Source organism: Corapipo altera, unplaced genomic scaffold, assembly GCF_003945725.1.
Source record: "Corapipo altera isolate COAL_440 unplaced genomic scaffold, ASM394572v1 255, whole genome shotgun sequence".
Taxonomy (NCBI): domain Eukaryota; kingdom Metazoa; phylum Chordata; class Aves; order Passeriformes; family Pipridae; genus Corapipo; species Corapipo altera.
In genome coordinates this window covers 3,031,648-3,042,537 of record NW_020884929.1, presented here as the reverse complement: position 1 = coordinate 3,042,537, position 10,890 = coordinate 3,031,648, and the positions used below count along the sequence as shown (strand labels likewise).

At 40.8% G+C, this 10,890-nt stretch overlaps 1 protein-coding gene across 1 annotated transcript in view; it reads right to left on the bottom strand.

The window, feature by feature from the left end:
* Positions 1-2,274: 2,274 nt before the first annotated feature.
* Positions 2,275-10,890, bottom strand: part of SPATA5 (spermatogenesis associated 5) — a 165,610-nt gene continuing 156,994 nt past the window's right edge. Inside the window, exon 16 of the mRNA XM_027658913.1 lies at positions 2,275-2,586. Coding sequence (XP_027514714.1) covers positions 2,410-2,586 — 177 coding nt within the window. The 3' untranslated portion in view covers positions 2,275-2,409. The remainder of the gene's footprint in view (positions 2,587-10,890) is intronic.

Genomic DNA, 10,890 nt, shown 5'->3' with positions numbered 1-10,890 from the left:
TGGACTAAGATCCTGAGCAGTGCCAGACTGGCAAAGTTTTCTGAACAGAACTTTTGGGAGCAACAGACACCTAGGAACTTCAAAAATTTGTCATCGCCTATGTTGTTTTTTTTTAAGAATATCTTACTTAAAAAAAAAAATCAAAAATCAAATTCCACAAGCCCAAGGATAAAAAGGGGATCTTCCTGCATTCAAAATCCCTTCAGGCATGTAGGTGTGTATCACGAGATTTGGTACCACAGATGTGGTACCATGCAGGTGAGAGGATAAACATTTGGAGGGATGGGGTTTTTTCCCATCTGGAAGAGACACGGGCCAGCCTTCTGTCCTAAGTGTCCTAAAATTCAATGTGCAAAATTCCCTCTGATGGCAGCAGGAGTCCACAAATGGAAAGGCCAGCCTGCTCCTACCTGCCTTTCTTGCAGCTTCTCAGTTCACATTCATGCCTTGGTGCATGTTCCCGATAAATCTGAGCACTTCCAAAGGAATGGCCATACAGTTTTGCTACTCATATAGAGCACCTCAGAGTGCTACTTTTAGGCTACAAAATTACAAATAGAATCCCCTATTGGCAGTAAAAACTGCAATCTCTCTTTCCTCCCTTCAGGAACAGACACCAGAGTAAAGTGCCAGGGGATAAAGGTATGGCATTTAATTTTTGGAAACATCAAAAATTTAATGGTTGTGACAAATGGTTCACATCCTGAACTCCGAGTTGGAGTATAGAGAATTTAGAAAAGAAGACTAAAGTAGCTTCAGTTGCAGTCTTGATCTCCAAGGCAACTTCTCCAGTTTATAATTTTCTTAATTCCCTCTGTCTTTGGACTATTAAAGAGACTAACAATGAAAAAAAGAAAAAACCTGCACATACATCAGCTGAACTAAGTAAATGACCTGCTTTTCCTCATCCCTTAATCCTTGTCAGTGATGGTAAAATTAAATGCTAATTACAGAAACAATAGGTTAGCACAAAACTAATAGAAAAGCGGTCATTTAAAAATAAGATATTTCTGTTTAAAAGCTACAAATTGTGTACAGTGTGGAACTAAATAAGGAGAGGAAAAGCCATAATCCAGGTGAAGCAATTACTCTTTAAATGTCATACTGATAAATAAATAACGTAGAAATATCTCTTTGATATACAAATTCCTCATAAAATTATATAAATTTCTAAATAATTACATATAGAATGGCTGCAGGAAAGAAAAGTCTTCAGAACCATCAATAAACAACCCCAAAAAAATAACCTTACCTAAGCCTGAAATGTCATTTCTTGTTTACTTCAACAAATAAAAGGAGGATTTGAATAAATTTTTGACCTGTAAATTCTTGTACTTACCTGCAAAACACCAGGAAAACACAGAATTACACACTGAATTTAGGTTCTTGTCACCTTTTTTTTTTTTTTAATTTTTTTTTTTTGGATTGGTTTTGGTTTACCTTTCCCTCTACCTTTTATGTCTGGAATGGAAAAGCTCAGTCTTTCTGTTGTGGGGAAAAAAACCTGGATATTAGTTTGCTTAACTGCATTTCATCCTGAGTGCAAGAGCAGAGAGCCCACAAGGACCTGTCACCATTTCAAAAGACGATGCAACAAAGAAATAACTCGAAAAGATTTTATCCATCCCCCAAGTATTTTGTGGTCATTTGCAACAGATTTTGCAAGGAGGTTTTCTTATTCATTAATTAGCATTCTTTAAAGTGGCCAGCTTTAAATTACCGATCAACATTCCTATTTATTTTGATGGAAACAAACATCAGCAACAAAAATCTTTCACTGTGGGTTCAGGTTAGTCAAGGGATGGACAGTTTTTAGGGTGCCTACTTGCCAGTATGTCTGAACAGGAGTTGGTTAAGACCAAAGATAAATGTTTGGCTGTAATCAATCAGGATACTTCAGCTTTATCTCGGAAAGCCTGTTTAGCAGCTTTGTTGGAGATCATAAATCAAAAGAGTCACAATAATTTTCAGCATTTTTTGTAGAGAGGCCACTCCCCAGGTCTGTGTCTCACTGGGATGGTCCCTGGGATTAAACTGTGGCTGAGGCAGGAACAAATGAAGACAGTAATGGCACTTGTTGGTTCTCTCTTTAGGGCCAAGAATCCACCAAAAGTTCAGAATTTGATAATTTTTTTTATATGTGGATATACACTGAGATAAACTAACTTAAATCAGCAATCTTACTACCTGTAAAATGCAGTTTATACCACTGACATGGTAAAATATGGAGTTTGGGACAATATCTATTACACTCAAAACTTCCACGTGAACTTTTATTACAACAATTCTGCGTTTAATTAACTTTAGATACTCCACTCACAATACAAAATTCTTTGGCTTCTGACAGCTTTATGAAGGAAATTTGCCATCCACACTGTGTGTGAATTTGTATGTGTATTAATTTGACTCTCAAAGCGTGTGCAGTCCACTCTGCTGCTGATAATCTGCATAGAACTGGATTAACGAGTCGGGAATCCTCGGGGTCACGACAGTCAGTGCGCACCGAAAGTGCCGTCCCATGATGGATTGGGCATGGATGTCTTCCTGGAGAGCCAGAAGGGCTGCTTCTCTACAGACTGCTGTTATCTGCAAAGAAACAATAAAGAAGCACAACCACATAGTGTTATTATTATTATTATACTTATTATTATAAAATATATTACTTGAAAGGAAGAAAGCAAACACAAGATCAACAACACACTCCAAATGCCAGATACTGACAAGTAGAGCTTTTCCAACTTTTTTTTTTGTTTAATAAATGAGGTTGTGGGCGATTAGGACATCCAAGAAACAGGATATAGCTCGAAATTCAAACCGCAGTAACATTACCTTTCATATTACAGCATGTTGCAAATTAACTCGCTAATCGTATTGCCTTGTGTTAAACTCCCCACAACACCTGATAAATTCAAACCCCAAACACCAGCCACACGTTTTTCGGTCCCCAAAGTGCAAGAGCAGATATTCCCAGGCTCTGTGGGCACTTTTCTTTCTCAGCTTCGCACTGGGAAAGAAGTAAAAACAATTAATTCCGAAAGGAAGGCTCGAAGGAGACGGGTGTGTGGAAGGGGAGGAGGGTTAAGGTCTCATACCCTGCAATGTGTTTTTAAGCTCTCTGGACTTCAGACAGCGGAAACAGACTGATGCCAGTGTCACTCCAAAGACACATTACTGTGGTGAAAGGAGCTTGTGGAATGAAAAGAGATATTGTGATTTCCAGTGCAACAGGGAAAACAGTGATTGATATTGACTGCTGCCTTATATCTGTAAATGAAAGAGCCAGCTGAAACACATTTGTCCGGCTATTCAGCATATTTTCTCTGTTTGTTCACTTACTGAAAGGAGTTCCCCTGCTTATGCTCTGCTAATGGTTGCCAAAGCCGTTTAGTAGCTTTTTAGGGGATTTAGCAGCACGTTTAGGAAGCTTTCACAAGAAAACATGCATGGATTTAGATGGCTTTGTCAAGTTACAACAATATTACTATTAGTTCTGTGCTGTTCTAATGAGCAGCGAAGCTAAACACTGCTGTTACGCATTTTAATGCTTTTCAGGACTTCAGAGACAGCCTAACACGGAAGAGTAGCTGAGATTTAGTGCACCAGCTTCTTGTGGAGATAAGGAATACATCATCCAGAAAGTTAACCTTGGTCTTTCTGTGCAGGCTTTTCCCCAGGCAGACAGTGTGACTGTGTCCCCACCTCTAACACGAATGTTAAGCTACTTAAAGAAAAAGAAAAAACCCCCAAACCCCCCCGCCCTCCCTGCCTACCACTCTTTCAAAAGACTGTGGATGGAAAAACAGATCCCAAGCATCCTGGACTCTGAACCTGTGTTGGTCTTCAAAAGAGGGGTCCATTCCCCCTTGATAAATACTGCAGTAAGGACAAGTTTTCCACAAAATGAAGAGACCTTTATTAAAAAAAAACAAACCCAAATGCAGTACAGCAGGTTTTGACCACCCTGTTCTCTCTGACTCCATCACCCACCCACAGCACCAAAATGATGAAGCAGGGTGTCACTAACAAGAGTTGCTAGGAGCTGCTATGTTTTACTGAAGGAGAAGCTGAAGGAAAGACTACCAAGTTGGCAGATCCAAAACCAAAAGGACACCACTGTCAGTCTTATTTCTTCCCATTTCATTTGTACAGATACACCCAGGAGGAATTTGCCCATAAGGTCATAGTTCTGGTGATGCTCTCATGTTTTCTCTATGCTCTGTTAGTAGTGACAACACTGTTAGTAGTAACTGTGATGATAATTAACCTCCAAAGGAATTTTTTTTGTTTTAATTTTATTCCTATAGACCGAACCATAAGTTCTGTGATAACTGAAAACCACTAGGTGTGAGGAAGCAGCAGAAAACTAGATTATCTGTGGCTTCTCAAAAGCATTTCAGCTGTTTTTAAGGGACAATGAAAGAATTTTAAGGCATGAATTATTGTTCTCTCTTTTCTGGCTGCACTCAGAATTTTTGTGGACTAAATCTTTTATTGTTGAGCAATAAACAGCAGATATGGTACAGTGTTGAAAATTCGGGCCCTCATGTCTGGTCACAGAGTCACATGGTGTTGTTTCCATTCCTTGGCTAACCCAGAGGATCAGGTTTCTGAGGTAAGAGATTCAACAAGACAAGTTTGATTATTTTTCTTTGTACAAGTATGCAAACTATAAAAAAAACACCCCTCCTCACAAGCATTCTTACTAGCTGGTAAAGCTAAATCACTTGTGGAAAGCAAACACAAGTAGTGGTGTAGCTACAGTGACATGAGAGTGAATTCATCTGGTGAAATCTGCCATGTTATTGGCCTAAGGTCACTGGTTTTTCATGGATATTTCTTGTCTCAGTCACATTAGGACATTTCTTACCATGTGGAGCAACTGAAGGGGTTTTAAATGTTATTCCTCTAGATCGGGTCAAGTGAGGCAAAGAGGGAAGGCAGCAGAAGGGGCTGACTGACAGCAAAGGAAGAAGACCTGCAGCTTTGCAGCAAGGTATGGATCATTCCCAGGCTTAGCAGCACTCCAAATCCAGAGGTTACATCCCGATCATCAGTTTTAAAGCCTCGCAACAGGCCTATCCTCGGTGAGTTTGTCCAGTGACTTTCTTAAATCCTTTCTCCTTTTGGCCACCACAACATCATCCTGTATTGAGTGTCACTGGCTAATCATACCTTGTATAAAAAAGCACTTTTGTTTGTATTAAACCTGGTAATTTCAGCAAGTGCCTCTTAATCCCTGCGTTATGAGAACGGTGAGTCATCCGTTCTTCCCTGTTTACTTGCCCTATACTATCAATGATTTTACAGAGTTTTATCTCATCTCCTCAGTCAAATCTTTGCAAGCTGAAGAGTCCTCAGTGATCTGGTCCTTGCTCCCTCACAACTTGTCCATCTTTCCTCCCATCCCATGTTGTCTCGGCTAGTTCTGCCCTGCCCTCTCACTGTTGAGTGGCTGAAGGGCATGGAAGGGGCCAAACCAGGCCATAGCTGTGTTCTTGGGTTGTTTGCAGTTCCATTCCTATCACTGTGTTAGCATTGAGATGATTTTTCTCAGAAAATTATCCACGCTGCCTCCAGCATCTTTTCCCAAGTGACCATACCGAATTTAGGTTGGATACTTGTGAATTTGAAGCCTGGGCGATTTTCTTTTTTCCCCACTGCATTTAGCAGCATGCATAGCCTCTGCCTGCCTCTGTAAATGAATGCTGAGAGCCAACATTACCTACCTGCAAGGTAATTCTTAACGAATTTCAAATACAAATACAAGAGATCACCATTTTTACATTTTCAGTAAACTAAAAAAAAAAAAGACAAATAGAAGCCCAGTCTTTTGGATCTCTGCGTGTTGTGACAAATAGGAAAAATGTCCTAGACTGCAGCTCGCTGTATGGAAGGACAAGATAGATATTATGACTGCATCTGAATACAGAGTGGCTTTCAGCACCCACTGCTAAGGCAGTAATGAAGACATGAAGTGATTGTCAGAAACAACAGTGATTACACAGCACCAGACCAGGCACCAGGTAATTAAGCTGTAACTACACTGTGGGTGCTACTGCAGCAATGAAGAGCCAGCCAGGTGGGACTGAGTGCCACTGAACCTGTGAGTACCACGATATCCCCTAATTTGATCATTATTATCATTATAAATGAAAGATTAACAAATAGAATTCGCATTTTCAATGAAGTGAGAGCAAGTTACTGAGCTATGCATTCATCTGCTGTCTGCAGTCGTCTGTTAGCGTGGGAATAATTTAGAATTCATGTATGAAAAACAGTATATTATTTTTTTTAGAGGACTGATTTATCACCTGTAGGAGTGCTTTAAGATCAGAAAATAAACAACTTTTAGAATCCTGCTTCAAAGTCAAAAAGACAACAGTACCAAGCTACCCTGGGAGGGAAGGAGAATTAAAATTTGCTGTCTGAACCACACACACAGAGATTGGTAAGAGGCGAAGCCACACACAAGCTCACAGCCACAGTGCAGACCATGATGAGTCCCCAAAAGATATGGATTTACACCTAGTCATTCCCTCCCTTCCCCATTTCACTCCCAGCAACAATAACATGCCCAGCACCAGTTTCTGTTCCCTGAATAAACAGCATTCAGCATAACCCATCTTTCTCCCGAAACCAATGGTAACATTGCATGATTCAGCCCGGCCGATTCTTCCCCATTCTGGCATTAAGCACCAACTCTTTCCCGTGGACTGAAAGTCCTTTTCAGCTTCTTTGTATTTAAAGTGCTCTAAATAGCTTTAAAGAATCTTTAAAAAAAAAAAAAAAGGGGGAAAAAGAAAGAAAAAAAAAAAAAGAAACGAGCTTCTGTGTTAAAGCCTTAGGTATTTTCAAGAAAGTGGTTTTGTTAGCGCCGAGTGTGCTGGGAACACCTGTGAATGTGGGGTTTAATTGGGCTTGCAGCTGGTGTCGATTGTGTGCCCCGTAACTGGCAGCCACTGCCTGGCTGTACATTGTGTTTCATTTTCCTTTTTCCTTCCTTTTTAACTTGCTCCTCCACCCCGCCAGTTAAAGTTGTAAGGGATTGTGTGTGTAAGAGGGATTAGGAGCCTGGAAACAGAATAGTACCCTGGGGGTTGTGAATAGCACAAATTGGGGCGCTTCCTGGATGAAAACTACCTGCGAGGCTGAGCGCCCATGCGGTGCCCGCCTGCCAGGCAGCCTCAAAGGGAGGCTGGGGAGAGGTTTGGGAAGTTTGCTCAGTTAAGGAGAGATAAAAGCTTCATACATGGGAGCTTTAAAAGGACATGAATAACTCCTGGGTCAGGACATCTGTTTCTCACTCAGGCAAATTCCTACCCATGTCAGGCACCTCCTACCCCTGCATCAGGAGCTGCTCTGTGAGAGCAATAGACACACAAAACCAGGGAAGTTGGAAAGCTTTCAGGACTCAGGGCCGTCACCTGATTGAGGGAAAAGGTGGGCATGGATACCTTTCCAAAGTGAGAAAACAAATCAGGAGAAGAATGCTCTGCAGGCAGAGAGTAGCTGGGAAAGGTTGCTGGCTGTATTCTAAAACTGTCATAAAAAATTCAATGCAACTCCAGCAGTGCACAACTTCCCACAAGGGATTTGCAGGAGGCCCAGTGCAGTGCTGGGCAGAGATGTAAATACCTCGAGGTCTGTGCCACCCCATGCAGGTCACTCCTGCTCAGACTGTGGGACCCCACGGGCCCTCTTTCCCCCTTCTCCTTTGTGCAGGCACCACCCGCTGCCGGCTGCGGCTCCCACCCCGCTCTTGTGCTGGCTCCGGCCTAAGCTGGCCCTTTCATTAACTGATTCAATGCACCAGACCATCAGAAAACTAATCCAGAAAATAAAAATAAAAGCCTTAGCTTGCTGCTGGGGTATTGAGGTGGGCTCACAGGGGGATTTGACAAGCACCAGTCGGCATGGGAGGAGTGCGGAGCACAGCCTCTTCCTCCAGGGAATGGAGAGATGCTGAGGAGACCTGCCCTAGACAATACCTTTGTACAATACGGTACATTTAAAGATAAAAGTGCTATTTTAACATGTCACAAATATCATTTTTTTTCCTCTAAAATGGCTAAAGAGCGAGTTGTAATGGCTGGGAGGTGGAGTTTTTGAGGTAGTTCAAAAAAGCTTAAGTTTAATACTTCTCTCGTGTTTCAGCTTTGCTGTTTCATGTGTAAAACCATGAAAGACAAGATAACACAGCTTTTTTCTCTTCACAGCTTTTTTGATTTCTCTGCACAGAGAAAGTCTTACAGATACCTACAAATCTTGTTCTGTGTAGAAGAAAAAGTTTCCAATACTGTGATCACCCTGTGATAAATTTTGATCTAATCTTTGAAAGACAAAGAATAGCCCCTGTATGTGCATCTCTTCATTCCAGTCAATTCTACGATCTGTAGATTTAAATGGATCATAGAATCATAAAATGGTTTGGATTGGAAGGGACCTTAAAGACAACCCAGTTCTAACCCCCTTGCCATGGGCAGGGACACCTTCTACTAGAGCAGGTTGCTCCAACCTGGCCTTGAACACTTACAGAGATGGAGCATCCACAGCTTCTCTGGGCAAAATTATATAATTATACATTAATGAGACAGAATGACAGCAAAATGCTGCATTTAACTGTTCTCATGGTACCAAAACCTGAGCACGGGTTGTGCCTGTGCAGCAGATGCTATCACATGTATCAGTAGCTCTCATTATTCTATAAAGCTTAAACACGCCCAGAGAAGGGAAAGATGAGGTATGTAGCCAAAATTAAGTGTATGTATCATAACTACAGCACATGATGACAGCTAAAGAGAATAAAGCAGAGCTTTCAGTGGTACATGCTCAGTGTCATCACACATACCTCTGCTCATCCCGACATGTTCTAACAGAGCAAGGCTTCAACTCCATCTGCAAGCTTTCTTTTTTCTCCTTTCCACTCTCTTAAAAAATATTACTAGATGTGGTATCCTTCCAAGCAATATATAAAACATGTAAATTCCAATTTTACATTTGCAACTACAAGCCCAAAATGCAGCTATTTTCCAAGATGCTCTCCGTCGATATGGCTCCCATCACTTTGGCAGAGACATGGCATAGCTACACCTTTCACAAAGGAATTCCGTAACAAAACGAGTTTTTACACGCTGGGACTAAATATTTTTAAACAGCACTCTCTGCCAACTCTAAGTTTCAGCTATATTTGTGCGACTGAAAAAAAAAACCAACCCCCCAAAAAATCACACACATGTTTCTGTACAAGATTAAGCTGCATTTCTGGTTAACCTCAGAATTATTTCATTTTTATATAAACATTTAATGAGAAAGTTTAACTTCTTCCCTTCAATGAGGAAAAGGAAGCCAAGCCACTAGAAAAACAGAGTCTTTCTATATGTGTATGTGTGTGCATGCACTCATTTTAATTAAAAGTAATTAAGAGAATACTGTGTTCTCACTCAGTCTGCAGAGGACCTGTGCACAGAGCCAGTGGTATTTTGCCGAACGCCGCCAGCAAGACAGATTGAATTATGCAACTAAAAATTTAAAACTAGAAGACTGGGAGGACATCATTAGCTGCAGCTGACATGAAAAAAACAGAAACAAACCTACAAAACAGATTTGGCAGCTTCTACCTTATGAAACCTATCAGGGTGCAGGTGTTAAGCAGTTGTTGCCTTTGCCTGCTTGCTGTTCAGATTTCAAGGCAGACAGATATGAGGTTGAGTGATATTCCAACATATTCTGTATTTCTTTTGCACTGGAAAATAATTCATGCCTTTCCTTTCTCAAGTTTAACCTGAGAGAGCAGCAAAGGCCTCAGACTCCTATCAAAACAAAGCAAATAAAAGCGATTCTGCAAAAGGAATCGTGAGAAGTGCCCTCCCTTCCCTAAAAATATTTTTTTTTGCACAGCCAGTCTAGAACTGTCTTTCATCTCCTTTCAGCTCTGGCAGCATTTCTATTACATTATATCACCATTTAAAGGTAGCTAAACTTCTGAATCCACCCAGCAAAAAAAGGAAAGCAAAAAATCCTTTTTTTCATGGGTTTATTCAAACTCTCTCTTTCATCTTGTCTTTGGAGGTATGGCAAATATTGTCCTGATTTGGATTTTACACAGCAGGTTAATAGCAACTGTATTTGTAGTTATCTACATGTGAGCTATCATAATACAATACAGGAAAAGCAAACTCAGTTAAAAATAATGGCAAATCTTCTGGAAACTTAGTGTTTCTATCAATTCGGTTAGAAAACACACAAATCCTACAACATACTTTCTGGGTCTCTGTATGGCAATTTACACACAAATACACATCCTGAGTTGAGGCAGGAGGTGAGAAAAGACATTTGGAGAGAAAGGACATAAGGCCTTCAGATTGCAAGATGAATAATGTCCTTAATGGAAGCCCTCCTGCTTTTATTTATTGGGTTCTCAGTTCCTGGAAGGTGTGAGATGTCTCCTGTGGAGTATCTATTTCCTCAGCAGAATGCTAGAGCAATTTCAGGCTCTTTCTAAGTTTACCTCTTGGAGCTTCCCATGGTACCCAGCTGCTCATGTTTCCCAGGAAAATCAGGGAGGAGGGCTACTGCATGCCTGTATTCCAGAGAGGCAGAGTATGGCTGGCAGGACAGTCAGACCTATCAAGCAAGGCTGTCAGCCACAGCTACATGCCTTCATGTACAGTCACTACTCCTAAAAGAGGAACCAAAAGGGCTGGTAAAGAACTTGTTTAAGTTTTAATGCAAGTTTTGCTCATGCAAGGAAAGAAATGAAGTAATTATAGCAAGAAAAGTAGCCATGAATGATGTAAATATACGGAACAAGAAAAGTGGTGTACCAACAATTACCTTTAGTTAAGGATTTATGGAAGGGGTATATTTTAATTGAAAAGAAAGTCAATAAAG